Raw genomic sequence first — 22,516 nt, 5'->3', positions numbered from 1 at the left:
AAGATCGGGAGTGGAGAAGGGATTGATCCATCGATTTTCGCCTCTTCCTCTTCCTTCCTCTTCTCTCCTTGCTCCTTTGCTCTCTTTCTCTCTTTCTCTGAGCTCTCAATCTGGAATGAAATGTGTATCTCAAAAATGGAGAGATCCCTCGCTTTAAATAGCCTCTGCCAAGATTTGAATTCTGTCAGGCGGCATCTATGTACGGCCCGTACCAAGGTGGTACGGCCAGGCCGTACAAGATGGGAGAGAGGCTGGATCGGCTAAGTCTGGTATGGCCCGTACCAAGCCTGGTAAGGGCCGTACCAGAGAGTCCAAAAACGCCGTTTCTTCGTTTATTTTGCTCCAATCCTGCAGAAAACAAACAAACTCTCAGCAGTACCAAATTCTAAGGATATATCAATGAAATGCACATGATTTTGACAATTTAGAACGTGAATTTGGTACGAAATCAAGTCAAATATAGGTTAAATATGCGAGGTATCACTTGCAACTTGTACAACTTGCTAAACTAATTGTACTTGATGCGGGACCACTTAGTGTACTTCTCTAACTTACAGTTAATGACATTTTTAAAATCTTCTGGAACATTTTAAAACCAGACCACTTCTCAAACTTGCAGTTTTTTCAATATAACCTCGAAAATTATGCAAAATTAAATTTTTTGAATCAATTTTTTTTTCCGAAATTAAAATTAGTTTTATTTTTTTTCTTCAATTATTAATATTTAGATATGCATCTATATCATGTAAATTAACACTACACATACTGTAAAACATACATATGCAAACTATGGAACTTCAATACTATAAAATTCTCAGATGTAAACTATAAAACTAACAGATGCAAACTATAAAACTGTAAATCTGAAACCTAAAACACTATAAAACTGAGATAAACACACTGCAAACTTCAATACTATAAATTTAAAATATATAAACAGTAAAACTAACAGATGCAAACTATAAAATATCAATACATCAACTATTTACAATCACATTGTTAAACATTAGTAACTGTTCACAAGCATAAACTGTCACTATTGAAAAAAAAAAAACAATTAATGTGTTCTGTAGAAATAATGTGTTATGTAGAAATATCATCCTGCAAAAAAAAAAACAAAACAAATAAGGTTATAAAATTGTGAACTATATCATGTAAAATTGTGAACTATATACTGTAAACCTTTTAACTTCAATAATAATAGATATTGTAAAATGATGCATATATCATGTAAAACTATGAACTGTATCCGGTAAAATACTCTTCATAACCTTTAAACATGATTCATATATCTTGTAAAATACTGTATAGATCATGTAAATCTATTAGAAAAATACCGGAAATTTAAATCAGTATTATAAACAATTGCAATTTTTTTGTAAAATCATTTCAAGAATCATGTAAAACAACTTCATCAGCTAGAATACTAACTCAACAAGATGAATGAATTGATCTACATATGTAAAATAAAGATCTGAAAACTATTGCATAGATCTTGTAAACTATTACATAATAAAGATTAATTAAGATCGCACCATATATGATCCTCAATTTAAGTCATATAGCATGTAAAAGAATGATCTAAATAGATGTAAATAGAAGGAAACAAATAAATGTAAAAGAACGATCTAAACAGATCTAAATAGAAAGAAACTATTGGTTGAGCAATAATCTTTTTCGTCTATTTGTCTAATTTGCAAAAACATACAATTATTGAATTTTACGATGTATTCTATTTTTGAAAGATATGTAGGTTCAAGTCGAATGGAATTGCATTATGGAATACTTGGACTGAAGAAGTCATGAAGACACTTATCAAGAATACAAATTGTAAAATCAGAAATTTGGTAAAGTATGTTTGAGGCTTGTTTAAACAGGGATAAAACGTTGGTAACGTTTGTAAAACGTTGTAACGTTTTATGCTTGTCAGAAGTAACAATTTGATCAAACTCAGAAATACGTTAAAATGTTTTAACGTTTATAAACGTTGTAACGATTTATAAACGTCATAACGTTATATAAACATTGTAACGTTTTAGAATAAACAGAACTACTGAAGCACAGCTGTACAGAATCAACTTGAAACGTTGTAACGTTTTAGGAATGTCAGAACGTTAAGTACAGTTGTATCAAAGATAAAATTCAAATTTAAACGTTGTAACGTTTGCACAAAACGTTATAACGTTTTAATTAAATTTTAGCTTCAAGAGATATCTATTTTTGATCAAGTTTTTGCAGTTGAAAACGTTACATAACGATTTATAAACGTTGGTAACGTTTTGCTGAGTTGTCAGAAAATTAAAATCCTAAATCGCATTTTGAACTAAAACGTTGTAACGTTTTATGTTAAACAGCTCATTTTTTAGCTGACTCTATAAATAGAGCTTTGGGTTTTCTTTCCAAATCATCTTAGCTGACCCTAAACTTCTAAAAAGTGATTTTCTGAGAGCTTAGCTTACTCCATTGTTGTGAGAGCTTAAAACTTCAAAATCCCTCAAACAACCTCAAACCCACTTCACTAATCTCAAATTAGATTAGGTTAGAGTGATCTATTGAGTGTTTCTCTTGAGTAGCTTGAACTAAGAGACCTTGTTCTCATCTCTTTGAGTTGGCCGTTTGACTTCCCGCTTGGTGTGTAAGGGCTCAACGGTTCACAAGTTGTAATCATTTCGTATTGGGTAATAGAAAGGCGCACCACTCAAGGTTGCGAAACCCCGGAGACGTAGGCCTTTGTTTTGCCGAACTCCGTTAACATCCCGCGTGTCAAATTTCTCTAAACTCATCTATTTACTTTCAATTGCAATTTAATTTTAGTTTTTGAGCAATTAGAGGTGCACTTAGTATAACAGAAACAACTAGAAGAAACAACAGACCTAATCCGATTGGACGCCGTAATAGCGTTGGAGAGATGGTGCAGAGGAGAGGGAAGTGGTAAAGCTTCGGTGAATACTATAAAACAATAAGATTAATAATCCATATCGCCTCTATGTCATCTCTCTCCTCCAAATCGTCTCCTCTTATCTTCTCCGGATCGCCTCTCCATCTATTTTCTATAGATTTCCACAAGATGAATACTGGAAAATCACAAGATGCATATTGTAAAACCACAAGATCAATACTGTAAAACGACAAGATCAATACTTCATATCGCCTCGCTTTCATCTCTCCTCCATATCGTCTCTCTCAAACCATCTCCTCGTATCTCCTCCATATCACCTCTCTCTCATCTCTCTCGTCTAGATTGTCACAAGATGAATACTATAAAATCATAAGATGCATATTGTAAAACTACAAGGTAAATACTGTAAAATAACCCAATTATGCTCCAGATTGTCTCCACCCTCATTTCTCTCCTCCAGATTGCCTCTCTTAGATCGTCTATTCCTATCTCCGTGGTTAGAGCAGTGACTGGGCCGACAGTTGTTGCGAATTCCAACAGCTCGCGCGGCTTGAAAGGACGCACATGACGCGAGAAATTGATGGAGAAAAGGAAGAGGTTGAGAAGAGGCGGAGGCGGCCGAAGAGAAAGCAACGTGAGAGGAGTTCTCCATCTGAAAATGGTTTTGTTTTGGGGAAATTGGTTATTTGCCACTCCAAAACCTTCAAATTAGAAAAATGCCACTTCAAAATTAGAATTCATCAAAATGCCACTCTAAACTTAGAAAATTCAGACTTTTGCCACTCTAAATTATTAATGACCAAATTACCTTCTCCATCTCTTCTTCTCCGTTTTCTTCTCCTCCGCCTCCCTAGTGGTTCTGTCCCGTAACAAGGGACTAAATTTGTGCCATATGTAAACTAGTTGAGATCCATTATTTGGCGACTGTCATGTTTTCTTCTCCTCCGCCTACCTGATTCACTAAAAGATCTGACTAAATTGTTTAGTGCTTAATCTAAATTCTAAAGTAAACACCACAAAAAGATAACTTTGTTCTGTGCTCTTCTTGATGAAGTTCATGAGCTCAATTTTGGCGGCCTCCAAAACGACTTGGAAATCAATTTTGACATATCGTCCCCTGTAGAGTATCACCGACAAATTTAAACCAATTGAGAAGAATCCAATTTGGGCAGATGCACTAGAGTTAAATTATCTCATAAGTTGGAAAATACCAGGTGCACAAACAACCATACCCCATCCAGTGAATGTGGCCAGCCTCTAAAGGCACGGGACAGAACCACCAGGGAGGCGGAGGAGAAGAAGAAAACGGAGACGAAGAGATGGGGAGGGTAATTTGGTCATTAACAATTTAGAGTGGCAAAATTCTGAATTTTCTAAGTTTAGAGTGGCATTTTGATGAATTCTAATTTTGGAGTGGCATTTTTCTAATTTGAAGATTTTGGAGTGGCAAATAACCAATTTCCCCTTTTGTTTTTGTGTGGGTGAGAGAGAAATATGAGGAAAGGAGAGAGAATATGGAAAGTAGAGAAAAAATACTTATAAAGCTGTTATGGAACCTTATATAAATATTTGTGAAAAAAGTGTGGATAAAAATATTTTCTCTATATTTATAATGTTTAAGACATGATAATATTACGGAAGTGTAGTGATGATTACACACATGACCGAGATTTTTATTTTTACTCCAAAAATAAATAATTTTATTATAAATAACCATGTTTTTTGAAAAATTATATTTATACCCAAACCGCATATATTCCTGGCGGTTTGAATTAAAAATTCGGACCGCCAGGAATATTAGCGGTTTGGGCATAAATATAATTTTTCAAAAAACATGGTCATTTATAATAAAATAATTTATTTTTTGGATAAAAATAAAAATCTCGGCACACATGACATTTGTACCATCATCAGATATAAATTGAGAAAAAAAAATCACAAAATGTCAAAACAAATTAGCAAAGTTTTTACGAGGACAGTACTTTTGTTAAACATAACTCGTTCATATTTTTCAATATTTATATGTTAAAACCACTAATTATATTAAAAATTAATTATTTTAGTATTAAAAGCACAGCATATTTTTTTTTCAAAAAAAAGTTTAATTAGGATTGATTCAGAGAATAAACGTACTCCTTCCATAAACACAATTGTCAATAATTTATTATGTACTTAATTGAGATTGGATCATTGCCCGTCAAATCAATTGTGACCAGGTAAACTGTCAATCTGTCATACTTTAATTAATTTCTTTTGTCTTTATAAAGTAAATAAACATATAAATAAGAGCTTCTGTTAAAACGTGACAACGTCAGGTACGTGCCAACCCTTCCATTTCTATCCTTTTCTTTGGAAGCATCCATCAGAAAACATTAAATTTTTGTGGGACCCGCCAACGGTAATCTTAAAACTTGAGTAAAAATTGAACTTAATTCTGGCTTCAGAATGAAGTAATAAGGTTCTTTTAATAAATAATAATAATAATCCAAGCGCTAACTTTCCGCTAAGAAAACTGAAACCACTTGAAAACTTTACAACTTCGTCTGATTCATTTCTTTTTGTTACTTAACCTATCAATAGTCCAAATTTACACGAACACATCATGTAGTTCCAAATCTATTCCAAACACAAATAGTCAAGTAAAACACATATTCATGTTATTGACATCATGAAAAATTAAGTAAAACTAACTAAAACAGAAAAAAAAAAAAAAATAACAGTGGGCAAAATTATTAGTAAATAATTTACTTTTATAGATTTATGACTGTCTTTCTTTACAGATTCGAAGGAATTACTCTAGTGGGTAAAGGTGAAGGAACCACCTAGGGAATTGGGATTCTGATTTGAGGGCATTTAAGCAGCTGATATAATGGAGGCTTGGTTGCTGTTCAAGGAATATCAGAATTTTCGACTGGAATATTTGCGTAGACTGCTTAACAAGGAGGCACCATATGTAACAGTGTTGAAACATTGAATACACTTATAAATTTTATTGCGCTCAGCATATCCCACCATTTGTCATATTTTTTTTCTTTTAGAAAAATAAAGATAGAAACCACAAAAATAAAAATAAAAAACCCTGTGAAATTTGCTTTGTGAATACCCCTATGTGCTAGACGGTACGATCATCTTTGATAATTACAAAAGTTGAAAAGCAATACAGCAAGAAAAAGATGGCAAAAAGGTTCTGCAATTTGATAAATATTCCTTACAACTCAGATTTACCCCCCTTTTCCGTTTCAGCAGTGTGCACTAAAACTCTACTAAAACCTGGTTACAGATCTTAACTGTCTTCTAGACATATATTCTGTTAGCTTTTTCCCAATTTCCTCCCGAACTAGCGAGACCATATACTAGTTAACAATCCCTGAATCCCAACTACAGTAAAAGCCAGAAAGACCAAAAAAAATACTTCCTTTTTCTTTATATAGTGAAACCAAAATCTGGGCTGATGGACTCGCTAATTCAATTTACACTGTACATCAAAGATTTGGTTAAAGGAGCCAAAACAGGAAAAGAAAAAAAGAATAAAGAAAGAAAAAACTGCATCATCCATTGAGCTTAGCCAAGAATTGGGTCATGTCATACTCATCAGCATACTGAGATTGGTCCCACAGATCATCTAACCCATTCAGTATCGATTTCAGACCCCTTCCCCCTCCCTTTGACCCATTGCTCGGGTCACTACTCGATCCTCTTGACAGCAGCGCACCCTGTTCCACAGATGACGAAAAATACAAAATTTGATGACAAGGTTTCCAGTGTACCAAGAAACTTGTTACAATACAGACAAGGTTTTGGTTTATTCAGCATTTTGCCTAAAAGCACCAGGTTTATACCAAATATGGGCTACGAGTACTCAAGGGTAATATACAACATTTTTTTTTAGAAAAGTAGGGTTATTTACAACATTAGACAAAAACTTGCAAGAATATACAATTGTATAGATTAAGAAATTACCTTTCTAGAGGCAGGAGTTGAAGCAAAGAGATCGAGCAGTTGGTCGGTGTTCATAGTCTTGAGACTTGCATTCTCTGCATTGATAACCGCATTTGCGACGGATACCTTGAATCGCTGAAGGCTCATCACCTTTTCTTCAAGTGTGCCCCGCATTATCAGACGATGCACATTAACCACCTTCTTCTGCCCCAGCCTGTGTGCTCTGTCCATAGCCTACCCATGCAAACCCAATATCATGGAGGTGTCTTAGACATGGATTTGATAAATGACTCGGGTATGGATTAATGGAGAGATGACATGATCAACAAGGGTACCACAGTAGTACTTAAATTTCTACCCAGTCCTTCAATTACCTAAACTAAAGTCCGTCTTTTTAGTTTGAATCTTAGCAGCACCAACTGCAGAATTTACTGGTATGCACATTAAGGGCAGCACATTGTTTCTGTTAGAAGAAACTACTAACCTGGAGATCTTTCATTGGATTCCAGTCATGCTCCATAAAGACCAATGTATCAGCTGATGTTAGGTTCAACCCCAACCCACCAACTACAGAAAATAAATAAATAAATAGGAAAGCAAGTTAAACAATCTGAACAACAAATGTTTGGTGGTAAAACCTGTTTAAATAAAACATGGCAGGGACTGTTACCATGAGTAGTGAGCAAGAGTACATCAATGGTAGGATCTGAGTTGAAAGCCTTTACAATTTCAAATCTCTTCTCAGCTTGGACTGTACCATCAAGGCGCAGGTACGTAACACTGTCAAAAGAATATTGATAGAAATTTGTTTATGTTGCCAAACAAAAAGGATTTTATTCACATATAGCTATTAGAGTAAAATTACTAATATTAACTCTTCAAAAAATAGTACCTTCTCATATGAGACTGGAAAAGATCCCTCTCGATTATGTCCAAAAATGCCTGAAAGAAAGACATTCATCAAGTACTTGCCATCACGGATCATTACTAAAATTCAAGAAAGAAACCCTTACTCACTGTACCTTGTGCTGTGCAAAGATCAAAACACGATGCTGGCCACCATGGGAACCACCAGGACTAGCAGATGCATCTAAACCAATTCCACACTCTTCAAGTATTTCCTGAAGAGCAACGAGTTTAGGCGAGTGGAGTAGCTCGTGAAGCTCTGATATCATGTCTCGACAACCTGGGACCACTTCTGAGATGATCCTCTCCATAGTTTGTGGAGGTTGGTTTCCCATAACTAGCAATGGATGGCTACAAACCTTTAGAAGGTACTGCAATGCCTGTAAGTTAATGAAAGTATATTAGTGGACAGAATAAGTTAGATCTGACCAGAATTACTGCATTAGCTCATTTGGTAATAGTCAATTTTCATCTTCAAAATTGATCTCAACTTAAGCCTTAATTAAGTCCTACCCTTATCACAACCCCACAACAGGAACATAAGGAATATGATGATAAACTCTTTTTTCTAAATTATATAATAAGATATCTTGAAACATTAGGTTAAATCTTCAACAAGAGGAATTACCTGGAAGACATGAGTAGTGGCCTTAGGTGCAGTAGCAGTAGCAGTAGCAGAATCTTCACTGTCCTCTGCTTTAACAATGGTTGAAATCTCTTCTTTAGCATTAGAACAAGAAAACTGCTCATAAAGCTTGAGTTGCAAGGGGCTGAGGTCACAATATCTGTCCTGTATGATTTTCTCCGGAAGGTCAGATAGCACTTCATCCTTTGTTCGTCTAAGAAGAAATGGCATCACCTACAACCAACAATAGTAAGCATTAAAAATTCAAAATCAAGGAAATAATGTTTAGAGAACTTACAAACCATTGTCATAAAGGATATTTACACACAACCACACACATGAAATAATTAAAAATAATAAAAATATTAATATCTTGGAGGCCCTTGTAAAGAACCTGAAGAACATACCGAGTTTCTGGCAATAACAGTATTATAAATTTTGCAGGTGACATGGTACACGACTACATAATTACAGACAGTAGCACAATAGTTCCAAATTTCACAGGAGCATTTACACAATCACACATAATAGGGAAAGGTAGAATACCTGCTTGTGCAATGCCTCCATTGCAAGAATTCCAGCTTCAGCATCTTTCGCCGAACATTTTGGATCCTTGGCAGCTATAAGCGGTTTACCATACGTTGACTGGAACTGAAAAATGAGCAGAATTTAATATTCAGAAGTCAACACAACACAAACATTCTCTATGCAAATAAAAAAAATATCATAAGATGTAATATACCTGCTTCTCTGTACCCAAGAATCCTGGCATTAAGAAATCAAAGAGTGACCACAGCTCCAAAACATTGTTCTGAAATAATAAATCAATGTCAGGGAATTGTCAAATATCTAAAAATTAATAGAGGTACACAGCCATATCAATAGATCATAATATAAAAGAATAGACAAAAACCTGAATTGGCGTGCCGCTCAAGATAAGTCGGTGTTCTGATTTCAACAGCTTCACAGCTGATGTAATCTTAGACCTAGAGCTCTTGATAATATGCCCCTCATCTAAGATACAATAGTTCCAGGCAATCTTTCCTAGAAAATCTATATCTTTTCTAATAATATCATAAGATGTTATCACAACATTACAAGTGTCAAACTGGCTCTGCAAAGCCATTCTCTCAGGGGCAGACCCCCCATACTGAAGTGCGCTCATGACAGAAGTATCTATGTGCTTCTCTATCTCATAGGCCCAGTGTGCAACTAAAGTAGTAGGGCAGACAATTATAGAGAGAGGATCAGAGTAATTCTCTTCTTTGGTATTTGCACGCCTCTCAGCTATGTCGGTCGCAACTATAGCCGAGGCTTGAAGTGTTTTGCCTAACCCCATGTCATCACATAGGATTCCATGCAGCTTAAACCGTCTCAAAAAGGCTAGCCAGTTGATGCCTTCTTGCTGGTACCTGTATCAAAAAACAAAAGCTTGTTTCTTATTTTTTTTCTTACAAAAAGCAACCATTTATTCTCAGTTTCAGAAACACCCATAATTTTGGGTAGTTTCATAAGACGCCTATTCAGATGGACAACGAACAATTTAACAGAAAATTCTTCTTCCTGCTAAGAAGTCTTCAACAAAGTCATCCTTTATCTACTTTTGAAATAACACAAGTTAGACATATCACAAGTAGGTACCTTCTTAACCCAACTTTAAGATCAACGCTGAGCTTGTAGTCCTCAATATGAGAGTTATCAAGCAGCTGCTCCAAGAACCGTGCATCTTCAGCATTACTCGATAACCTATCGTCAAGCCCATCGGGCAAGGCCGCACCTTTAGCAAGGGGTAGTAGAGGCACCAATGCTGCAAAACTATGTGTGACACTCTGTCTAACAGCCCTGTCAGAATCACTCATGCACCTAAGAAGTGGTACAACCAACAGTGGAGCATATGGTACCAGTTCAACCCCTAATCCCTGTACTAGAAGGCTGACTAGGATACCAGCACCTTGTCTGGCACTAACAGATGATTCGTCCGATAGCATCGGGATAACCGTCTCGATTATGGCAGTCATAACCGAAGCAGTTATTGATTTAGCCATGGAGGTCACACATCTCGAGGCAGCTAATCTGATGGCCACATGGGAGTGACGCACACAACCAAGGATGCAAGGCAGGAGGCTGAGAAGTTGTGGCCTTAGTGACTCGTGTACAAGGGAAGCAATTGATCTAACTACCTGGAATATGAAATGAGTCAGAATTATTTCCTGTGAAGGTTTAATGCTTAAGCAGATAAGTACTGCATAGAGTATTGGCTCTAGTTTAAACATAGTTAAATTTAGTGGCAGTATATGCCGCCGACTGCTTAAAAAATCAGATCAAGGTTCCACTATCAATCTCATTCCATATGCTTCAGCGATTTTGCATGAAATACACAGACAGGGGACAGACCTGAATAGTGTTTATTAGAGACTGGGGATCTTTATCCTCGCAGCTCCTGCTCAATTTAACAATAAGCTGATCATCCTTTGAGGCAGGATCTTCCATGGCAACAGGAATTAGTAGCTCTGTGAGGCAATCCCACACCTTTGGCAGCTTCTCAAACAATGCCGACCCAAATTTCTCACATAAATGCTTCAAGGCCATCTCTGATCCACGTCGGCTAATAAATCCTTCTAATTTTGACCGTTCTTCTCCTCCAGATGCATGGTGTCTGGACCTAGAATGCGACCCAAAAACCTTATTGAAAGATAGTAGGTTCTGTTCTTCAATGGCCTCCATAGAGGTTATTACAGTGGCTTGAGGAGTCTCATTCGGGTCAGCGCATGTCAAGGTGCAAAGGTTCTTTATTAACTTATCATTCGGGCTGGGTTTACGTGCCACACAATTGAAAATCAACTCTGCAAGCCCTTCTGCTGCTTTCTGTTGTAGTATTTCTTCCTACATTTTACACCAGCAATGTGCATAATGGATCATAGTAGGGTACACTTCATAAAAAATCTTTATATTGGCTATAGAGAATAGAGAACCGTTTGAATCGAAAGATAATATGCATCTCAAAATTACTAACAGGAACTGCAACCTCATGGAAAATAAAATGTGGCAACTGCCAATTTATTTTAAGGTTTCTAAACCCTACGAAAGCTAACATGAACAAGGTGCATTGATTTATTTTCCTGAGATCAAATATTGGGGAGAAAATACTATCTAACCCAATAAAAAGTAACAATAATTGATAAGAACCTGTTCTCTTTTGATAGCAGCCATTAAAGGCAAAATGACTGGATTTAGCCGACTAGGTAGTTCACGAGTCCAAACCACAGCACTAGCCACTAATGCTGAGACTGCTACATGCAAATTGTTCTACATAAAAAATCCAAATATTTGTAAGTGTAAATAGCCAAACTTTAATAGGTGAAATGATTAAATGGAAACGAAAAGATCTCAAAACAGACCTGAACACACTTCAAGTAGCCACATGTTGACAGGAGCTGTTGCTTAGCAGACTCCACTTCCTGTAGCTCAAGAGGCACAGATAATTTAGAAGCAAACTCGATCGTTTCATCTATAGACAAATTGTCAATGATGAGGTTTAGACTAGAAGCACAGTCACTAAAAGCACCAGTTGATTTAATTAAATGGAGAAAATGATTGGCTTCATTGCGCATCTTAGCATAAGTCCTAGAAAGTTCCAAGTATGGGAGAAGGGAATCCTTTGTAGGAAATGCTGGGTCTGTGCATGCAAGTAGATCTAGTAGCCATTGCTTTACTTGACCCAAGGAAACAACCAAGGCCTGAGAGACTGCCGGGTCCTTGTTTCTTAGCTCCTTGAACCACATTGCAAGAATCATGGAGGCAACCTAAAAGTTTTTACCAACGAATAAAATTTGATAATATTTTGTTGACATCAATGTATCACAAAGGTCAAATTAAAACTACAAAAAGTATCTGGTGCTAGGATCTACTACTACTAATAGCAAGCAGCAGCAACATCAGGTAATGTTACTGTAGCATGTTTTCACTGGTATCTGGTAATTCTTTCAGACATAAGGATCAGCTACTCCTAGTATAAGTCGGTATAAGGTAGCACCATGAGGTATAATTACTGCACCAATGTGTTGAGTTGTTCATGCTTATTTGGGGTCTTCCTTCAGGTCCTGAATACTTGCTGAGGTAGCATTGTGTTATTTATTGTGACAATTAGCAAAGGAGGTCCAAGAATAATTCTAAAAATTACATATTAACGAACACATGATACTTGAGAGTATCAACAGTATATACTAAAATAAAGAACTTGAGTTTGCAAACCTGTCTTTGAACACCAGCAAGCGCCGTAAGATCGCGCCATAGCAGAGTGACCACAACCTGCCACGAGGTTGGTGGCAGCTTGGAGGCCAAGACACCCAAAGCAGTAGACACAAGAACCCTGGTATGGGTCACAGATTTCTCAGAATCTGCACCAACCACAATTTTGGCCACACCAGCTGGAATGTCTCTCTCCACAGGGGCAGAGACCGGCTGCTGCACTTGTCCTTTTGAAAAGTCAAGAATGGTCACACTACTGGTGCTAGTGCCATGAACAGATCTCATTTTAGCAGCAGCTCTAGATGCACTTCTTCGAGGAAGGGCTACTGGCAAGAACATTTTGGCAGGGTCCAGGGCTGAACCGTATGGAGTTGTTGCCAACTGGACCCAGCTAGAGAAATATGCACCTGCAGCCGATTCCAACTCGTTCTCGGGACACTGTAATATTTTGAAATAAAAATAAAGTAGTGCTTCAGAAGGAATTAATCCCATAAATTTTCATCAACAATTTAGTGTGAAATCTGGGACCATATTGGAGGTGCCAAATGGTTTGAGCTCCATAGGCATCATAAACAAACCAACTAAGCAAGTTCTTGACAGCAATTGAAATAAATAATTGACAAAATAAACTAAGATACCTGGAGTAACAGTCTCCACACTCTTTCTGAAGATTGAAGGATGTTTTCATTTGCTTCCAAAAGCAGATTCTGAAACACAATGCACATTGCATCACCTAAAATGGAACTAGGCCAAAACTTAGAAGCTCCAGTTCCATCTGAGCTCCCTTTATTTACTTCAAGCAGTCTTTCCTGCTCAACGAAAGTCGATGTTAAAGTATTAACAAACATACCAACTTACAATAAGTACATCATGAACTTGGCATTTCCAGAAGTCATGCTGTCACAGTGGCTACAATTTGGTAGAAACAATGCTGACACCAGTATGCAAAAATTAAATAATAATCTATAACAAGGTTCACACTTCACAGTACGGATAACAGTACCATCCGGTCGTGAACAAAGAACCAACCAGTCAAACTTAATCTTTTTCTGCATTCTAAAAGGAGATTTAACATCAACTGGGAGACCTAAACAGTGGCTGAAAGATCTTCAGTGCCTCCCGAAACTAGCCAGTGCCAAAATGAAACTGCTGAAATTGAAAGGAACAACAGAAATAAACTTACAAGTGTGCAGATGGCAGAGTTCCGGACAGAAGTGATCGTGTGCCTCATGAAAGGCCACAGACGGGGGACTAGAGTTGCCAGTGCATAAGGGCTTGAACCACTGGCATCGTCCATTTCAAACATGTTAATGTCTACTCCATGCTTCTCTGCTGAGATCAATTTATCAAGCATCTTCGGTACCATTTCAGGTTGGGAATATATCTCCGCCAGCAAGTTCATCACACTGTCAAATTTAAATGTTAGCTCAAATCAAAGAACACAAATGCAAAAAATAAAAATAATAATCCTAATAAAATTTAATCGAGGAATTACATAATTGGAGCTGACAAGATACTGTGGTTTGCTCTACTAATGTACTGAAGTACCAATTACCATCCCAGTTTTTATGGTAAAGGACAACAAAATATCCTACCAAACAAAAGAAAAAATAGAGAAAAACGAAAACAACAGGTTGACCTGCTGGTGGAGGGGCTAAGGTCATCAAGATCAAGCAAAATGTCCCAAAGCAACATCACAATGGAATTAAGCATTTGATCATCTAGTTCAACCAGAGATGCAGCAGTTGGTAGAAGTGAATCTGCCGCGACTGCTCTTACATCATCATCTGGATCTTCCAACCCAGCTTTACAAGCAGGGAGTACATACATAAGCAGATTCTGAATCATTTCCTAAAATCCAGAAGGATAAACAAAATTAGATTAAACAAATGGAATGAACCTTGATGTGTGGTCAACTTCCCAAATTGATCCCTGAATTCTCACTTTGCCATTTTAAACTGTAATTTGCACCAGGTGGTTACCTGTTACTTTATTTCGAAAAATTAAGACAATATCCTACATCTACAGAAAGTGGAATTAGGTTTATCTTTGTTTTTACTGTTATCTATTTTCATATGTTGCCTCAAAGAAACAAACCAAATTTCATCTAATTTTCTAGTGTATAATAGACAGAACAAGCTTGTATAAACCTCAGAAAATCTATTTTGCAGTTGGAAGTACCTTGCGAACAGCTACAAGATATTTAATGCCAAGAAGGCTGCCGTGGCGAATTTCCCATTCTTGTCTGCACTGTAGACAATAGAAGATATTTTAAAAGAATAAAAAAACCCACAACTATGCATTTTCTCATACAATCTAAAATACTAAATTATGTACGCAGTATAACAAAACCTGCATCTGTAGTAGCACATTTAAAGTCTCATTAACCAATGAAGGATGCATGTACTTCAGCACTGCACCTAAGGCTTGTGCACACGTCTCCCGCACCGGGGCTACAACTTGATCTGAGACATAGTCTCCAAAGCTGTGAAATTAAACATTAGCTGTATTAGGAAATACACAGAAAAAATATGATGCTTTTGTGAGCATTAAAATAAGAATAGCGCATACCGGTCCAAGGAAAGCACACAAAGAAACCGAATGGCACAATCTTGAAGAAATTCCCAGTTCTTGAGGCACGAATACTGGTACAGTTTTACAAGCTTCATTAATTTTGAATTTTCACTAATATTTGTCATTAAACCAGGCATCAGAACAGAGCCCGATTCACCAGAAAATGGCCATTTTGAATCACTATTGCCTCCTGAGTCCAATTCTATCTTTACACCATCAAGAGGAGGCTCTGTCAAAGCAGCTCCATTGACTAGAGCCTCATCTGAAAACTTAAGTCGCTTCTGATCAGGTTCATTGTCCTCCAGCAAACCAAATTGCTTGTTTAGGTCAAATTCTCGTGATCGTTTCACCTCTGGGTTGATCTTATCACAAAAATCAGGAAGAGAGAGGTTATCTGAGGCCAAGTCAGGGATGTAAACTCTGGCACAAGAACCTTGGTGGGTTAGTATCTCTCTCAAGGCCATCATAGCACCATGCCTCACTTCCCAAACTGAAAAGTAATTCATGTTACAAAATGAGATTTAAAAATATCGAAGTTGGAGCATGTAAGGTAATAAACATTTTCACATAAGAAGGAACAGAAACAAACCAGGATCAAATATATCATGTATAAGCTGATCTACGTAATGCTGAAAAGGCCATCTGCCACTCTCTTCACACTCTGCACTCTCTTCCTCCGCCATTGTATCTAGTGCCTCCTGACAACAACAACAACAAAAATAAAAAACTGAAATCCCTTTTCTAAAATACACAAATCTAATCCGTTGTTGGCTGGTTTATGTACAGATTTCTAATTTTATGGATGTCTACCTTACTGGATGCAGCTGGATCAGTGTGCATCTCCTTAGGTACAGAAGGAGCTGCAGCTTGATTCTTACTCGTCTCATCCTCTGACGAGGTTTTGGTATGATCTTTTGCGCTGCTTTTTGCTTTTCTTTTAAGCATGTTAAGTTCTCTGGCACTAAGTCGCTTAGACCGGAAACCTGGCACCATGGTTGCAACCAGCTGTTGGATATCCCTGCCAGATTGACCTTGAATTGGATGCGCCCAGTTGTTATTTCCATTGTTACTCCCATTTATGACAACAGCTCCTTGGGGACCATGCCCTCTTTGTGGGGTCATGAGATCCTCGTCCCTAATGACTTCGCTTACGTCCATGAATTGCTCGCATACATCCAAACCTGCGCTCGCATTAGATGAATTGGGACATAAGCACATAGAAAGAAAACAAAGGGTGCGTTTGGATGGCGATGGAATAGCAAAAGTTTTGGGTTAGCAAAAATGTAGCCCGTTATTCCGTGTTTGGATGAAAAAGTAGCTGTTCCAGATTCTTGGGTTAGCTTGTTATTCTGCTATTCCATTTGCTGGGTTAGTGGCTGTTCCAAACTCTTGGTTTAGCTGCTAACCTCGCTAACCCCAAGATTCAACCAAACGCACCCAAATAGAAAAGAAAGAGACCTAACCTAAACGTCGACGAAGATTTTGTTTTTGACGAGCCAAGCGCTCAGCTGGGCTCCTGTTATCATTTGCCACATCATATTCCTAGCAAGTTCATTGAGAAGTTATTTCTACAAACTGAAAGAAATTAAAGAAAAAAGTTATTCAAAAATATAAGCACATACCTGGCCTCCAGATGCCAATAGAGGAGAACCAAACTCTAAGACTTTGCTAATTTGAAAACTACAATAGCACGAGAAATTAAGTTATTGCTCCTTCATTTAACCAGTTATTCAAAAATTATTCCTGACATTACAAAATGCAACCTTTTAAAAGCAAGACCAGCAGCTAGGTCAGGATCAAACCTAGACCATGCTGGTCCCAATTCATTAGAGATGTCAAAAATGCCTAGATTAGCTGCTTCTGCTTCAACTAGTGCAAGCAACTCCTTGAGAGTAGTGTGCTTCGCATTCTCAGCTATTGCGCCTACTGCTTGTGCTGCTGCGACCCTGGTATCCCAGCTTTTACTTCTTAAATACTGAGAAACCTATTCAACCAAAAACAAAATACTTGCACTACAATTACTTCATTCTATTAGTATCACTTTATATTGTCTTTTTTCTCTACTCTATAGCACATTAAGCTAATCAAGGCTACTCATTTCCAGAAATTAACTGGAAAAAAAAAACTCCAATGTATTATACCTATTTCTAATTCTTTCTTTGATGAAATAGCAAAAATTGGTAAAAATTGGAACATTATAATCATAGTATTATGGACAATTTATTCTAAAGCCCCATGGGTTTAGGTATCTAATGTGTTCCCCAATATGAGAGGTTCTTTTTGGAGGAGAAACCACTTATTTTTGGGATCTCTGTGCTTCTTGGTTAGAAGCTCTAAGGGGCCCAAATGGCTTGGACTTGAGCAAGCTCAAAAAAGACATAACACCTTGGCAAGAACAGTGTTCGTCAGAATATATAACATATGCTAATTTAGGTTCTTCAAAAATTATCAAATAGTCAAGATACTTCTAGGTTTCTAGGTCTCTCCTATTAAATCATTCCTGAAAAATTAACAAATTCAATACCTTTTTCAATAAGGGTATCAAGTCTTGAGGGTGAGATTTGGCGATTTCTCCAATTTGCCGAGCAGCAGCAAACCTTGTTGTTTGGGTCGAACCAGCTAAAAATTGTCAAGGAAAACAACATGTGATAAATGAAATAATGATGGCATAAATATTCTTTATCCCATTCTCCTGAAAAAGAAGCAGCTGAAAAGAAAAGGATACTGTCAAGTAATGTAAGGAGGCGCTGGAGCCGAGATGAATTCTGAGCCATGGTTAATCTGAGATCTTTTATCTCTCGTTTGATGTAAACACCCTCATCGGTTAACAAGTCCAGTTACTTCTCAAATTCTGCTCTGACAAAGAAAGTTACATGAGTAAATTTCATATGCTGATGCAACTTGATTAATTTTCTGAGCTGCTCGACCCATAATGTGGTTATGGTGTTATAATTTGTTCACAAAACCTTTTGTATTTGAACACACATTCAGGTTTTAAAAACTGCAATCCCACATAAACAGATTGCAAATTCATTCAACTTAACAAGCCTTTGCTCACAAAAGTTCTCAGGTATCAGTCAGTCTTATAAATATGTTGTTATTCTCCGTTAAGATATTCCAAGAATACATTTGTGACTATCTAGTTTTGAATTTCAATTGCACATTCACACGAGGTCTTCAACCCAGATTACTCTATTGTACCAATAAACCACCTCAATCAAAAATTAAGCTCCTATGTTTTAATTCCTAACCAGACTGCTCCGCGACTCCAATAAACCTAAATCAAGTCCACGTACATTGAGCCATAAATCGAGGTACAACGGGATCCGTGCGTACGAAGCCATCGATATGAACGAAGAGAAACAGAGAGAAAGGGATGGTAGAGAGAGGGTGACGCAATCTGTCTCGTCATAAATAAGGGTCGGATCTAACGGAGGAGAGCCATGGTACGCGCGCCTGAGCTCCCTAGGGCACGAGATGGTACGAGAGAGAGAGGGGCAGGGGAGAGAGAGGAGAGAAAAAAAAACTGACCTGATCCGATCGAGTCCAAACCGGGTCTTATCGAGCCTAACCAGGTCGACTTGGCAGTCGGGTTCGGATAAGAAGGGTCCGTGCCGTTTTGTGGCGAAGCGCGTGAGGATAGGGTTCTCTTATTTATAGGCAACGGCTACAAAAATGGCGACATTTCTAAGGAGTTATATCATAATATATTTATGGGCCGGGCCAGGATAGCGAGGTACAACGATAGATGGGTATAAATGGGTTTTGTTGATAGAGTTAAACAATGGGGAAGCCTAATTTGAAGACTCTAGATGGGCTCGTAATGGGCTCATGGATGTAGCAATAGCACATCAAGCCCGAGTAACTATTGCACTTGTGTCCCGTGAGAGACGAGGCCGAAAATTTTCTAACAATTTATAAATTGTATAGAAAGGAGTTAAGATTTAAAAAAAAAAAAATTATATATAACGGATATTTTTATCTATGTGGTTTAATTTTATATTTATAATGATTAAAAGGCTCATTTGTTTATATTATTGTAGTAATTTTAAAGTGGGCAAGCGTGTTATCTTTTCTTCAGGTTTTAAAAAAAATATTCATTTGTGTTTAAAATTTGTTTGATTGTAATATATTTGAATAGAAATTAATATTATAAAATATTAATTCATGTTTAAATAAATAATATTATATTTCGCAAAGAGATATTAATTTCAAACTTAATTTTACAACTCCTACGTCTGTACAATTTGATCAGCAATTACTTCTAATGCTAGGGCAACGAATTTGATTGACTGTGAGAGAGTGAATGTAGAAATGAAAGTTTTCATTTAGTAATATCTTTAAAATTTACAATTGTACTACATCTATGAAAGTGAAATTTAAAGTGCTAACATGAATTATGAAAGTGTCAAGTAGAATTTTTGCAATTCAGATGATGAGTATATATCTAAATTTCTCTATATTTAATGTTTAGACGTCACCTAATTATATATCAGTGAAAGCTTTTGTACTCTGTTGGTGATTAAACTTGGAATAGCCTCTTGTTCCTTCTTTTCAGATTGCCTCACATTGGTAAAAGTTGTTTCGAATCCACATCCCCCAGTAGATGCAGATTGGCGTGCATTCAAGGAAGTGCTAGAAAGTTGGAAGCTGTTACATAGAAAATCCCTCTTTCTCATGTAATTATATTCAAAGAGGTAATGTAATTATATATAAGTTAGCAAAGATTGAGAGGCTTAACCTCGAGATATACGTTTCCTTGCTTTAATGAATCAATGTAACAGGGCAGGGTAAACGATATAGAAAGGGCTAGTGTGATGATTTCATTTTCTGGGATGTAAAAACCTACGGGTTACTGATAACAAAAAAAAAAAAAAAACTTTTGTACTGGTTAATTTAATTATCAGAGGTGATGACGAAAGTGCTTATATATGCTGACGAAATCAACTGTGCACCCATAAAAATGGCTCCTGATCAATGAACAATTAATCAAATGCACGACAGAATTTAGGAATGCGTATCCTCTGCATTAACTCAAAAGGGAATCTTTTGGTTAATGAATATCAACTGTCTGATTTTAAACGGAACCAATTTGGCACCTGCCTATAACATAAGGAATCTTTCTATTAGTGTAGATCTAGTCTGTAGGAATTTTAAAACAGATCGGACAGTCGAGATTCATTAACTCAAAAAATTCTCTTTTTAAGTTAATGCAGAGGGTACGAATTCATAATTTAGTGCCAAATTGAGATTGCTTGAAAAAGCAAGTCATCGCTTAAGAAAAACAATTTCTTGCAATATAGGAGTAGGATTACATTTTAGGTTTTCCATTGTTTACAAATTTGGGTGAAAATTTTAGCAGAGTAGTTTTTACTTCATGCAGCACACTGACTATAAAATCAAAATAATATTGTATATTGTTAGTACGCTGCATGAAGCCAAAACCGCTTTGTTCAAAATTTGCTCAACTTTTTTTTTCTTGTTTTTCCTAAACAAGTATACGAATCCAGCAATTGAAATTAATTGCTAAATAACAATTATAAAAAATTTAGAAATTAAGCAATCCACTCCTACATTAGTACAATAAATCAAACAATTGAGAATTAAACACTTGGCCAATAAGAATTAAACATTTGGCCAACTCATATTTAGAAAATGATTTCTTATTAAGCAATTTTTTCCAACAATTGCTAAATAAGCAATAGCCATACAACCCAGCAATTACAAAAATAATTGACACATCAGCATAAGCAATTACTGTTGGAGATGCTCTAATAACACGCCTTGTTCCTTATCCGTGAAGATGATGGATGTCGCTTTCCACCTGAAGAACAGTCAAGAGGTGCATGCCAAGAATTATGATTCCTAGAACGAGAATATCTTTCTTTTATTGTTAGATTTTATATTTTCTTAATTTAAAACACAATCTTTATCTTTGATATATTTGGCATATAACGGCCCCAGTTTTATTTTCATGAGTATATGAAAATTTCATCAAAAAAAAAATTAAGTATTGTTAAATGGACGTTTTTTATATTTCTCTTGACAATTATTATCATCTATTCTTATGAAAACCTTAATTTGATACTAGTCTTATAACTTCGTTGTATTTCAAATTTGATATAATTCAAGTAATAATTTGATATTATGTACAATAACAATAAAAATGTACCGTTACAAATTTTAAGTCATTTGATTCATGACGAAGTCTGTATTAAATTTCATTACTTTTTGCTTATTAAATAAAATATAAATTATATTTTAAATGTCAGATTTTCAAACAATAAATTATTTCTTATTGTTACTATTATTACTAGTTAATTTATTATTTAACTAATCTCAACTCTTAATAATAAGAGCATCTACATCACAGCAACTCAAATGAGTTTATAAATAGTTGTTAATCACTTTTTAGAAATTAAGATATCTAAAGTTTCTAACTCTCACATCTCTAAAATTAATTTTAGAGTTTTTATTAAGCCACGTCAGCAATAAATTAAAAATAAACAATTTGATCCAATCATTTAGCCAACATATAATTTATAAACAGTTTTTTAATAATAAACTTTACTGTATAATTTTTAAATAAGAAACTCTTCTACATCCCTGAAACTGAATTAAAAACTACTACATCATATTAGAAACTCTAATAAGTACTAAGCAGTCACTGAGTGAACAAATTCACATCTGTTGTTACATAATTCAACATTATTAGATGCCAAGTAATCACCGGCATTCAACATTATCCGACTGTCTGAATCCATAAGAGATTTTCATCAAATTCTAGACTTGTAAATTTCCATACATAATGTATTGTTCTATTTTTTTTTTTTACTGATTTTTCAATATAGGAGAAATGATTTATTAGAATTAGCATGAATATGAATCTATTTACAAAATCCGCACAGTGCAAAACTTCAGAATAACATCATGGGGTGAGTGTTTTCTGCTTAACAGCAAATCAGACAAGCCATCTGAAATAATAAAAAGAATCTTAAATGATTCATAACTAATAATTTTGTGTCTAAGTCGATAATATCCTTTACCTAATCTTAGTTCCAAGTTACACCATCTTGCTTCTGAATTCTACACACACTGTCAATTGGAATTTATCAGCACTAAATTAACTCATCTATAAAATCATCAAAATAATTTCTATTCGCTATTCATTTGTAAAACTTGATACATACTACAAATATATCAGTAAACATAAAAAATAATGAAATTAAAAAAAATCATCGTTTATCAAATCTCTATTTTTATAATGAGAAATGTTCTGGTACCCCGAGCCATCACACCCGAATGCGTCCCCCAAATAGTTTAAC

General features: G+C 36.0%; 1 protein-coding gene across 5 annotated transcripts; it reads right to left on the bottom strand.

The window, feature by feature from the left end:
* Positions 1-6,073: 6,073 nt before the first annotated feature.
* Positions 6,074-18,832, bottom strand: RGD3 (ROOT GROWTH DEFECTIVE 3). Of its 5 annotated transcripts, none has more exons than XM_078312933.1 (29): positions 18,723-18,832; positions 17,917-18,042; positions 17,716-17,810; positions 16,955-17,175; positions 16,814-16,871; positions 16,655-16,733; positions 16,002-16,372; positions 15,781-15,889; positions 15,189-15,681; positions 14,970-15,102; positions 14,799-14,867; positions 14,257-14,468; positions 13,801-14,023; positions 13,256-13,426; positions 12,621-13,055; positions 11,768-12,172; positions 11,556-11,675; positions 10,764-11,252; positions 10,011-10,549; positions 9,283-9,781; positions 9,112-9,180; positions 8,916-9,020; positions 8,373-8,603; positions 7,861-8,124; positions 7,731-7,780; positions 7,509-7,618; positions 7,323-7,405; positions 6,860-7,072; positions 6,074-6,612 (listed from the first exon to the last, which is right to left on the bottom strand). In XM_078312933.1, exons 2-29 carry the CDS (start codon positions 17,963-17,965, stop codon positions 6,448-6,450), a joined length of 6,060 nt encoding a protein of 2,019 aa, XP_078169059.1. In that variant the 5' UTR covers positions 17,966-18,042; positions 18,723-18,832; the 3' UTR covers positions 6,074-6,447. The 5 variants fall into 5 exon arrangements, with proteins under 5 accessions (XP_078169059.1, XP_078169062.1, XP_078169061.1 ...); XM_078312936.1 differs by having other exon boundaries at positions 15,781-15,886; XM_078312935.1 differs by having other exon boundaries at positions 17,917-18,047; positions 18,723-18,815.
* Between the last annotated feature and the right edge of the window lie 3,684 nt (positions 18,833-22,516).

The sequence above is a fragment of the Carex rostrata genome, chromosome 12 (assembly GCF_964058835.1).
Source record: "Carex rostrata chromosome 12, lpCarRost1.2, whole genome shotgun sequence".
In the NCBI taxonomy this organism is placed as follows: Eukaryota; Viridiplantae; Streptophyta; class Magnoliopsida; order Poales; family Cyperaceae; genus Carex; species Carex rostrata.
This window is presented reverse-complemented; position numbering and strand designations above follow the sequence as displayed.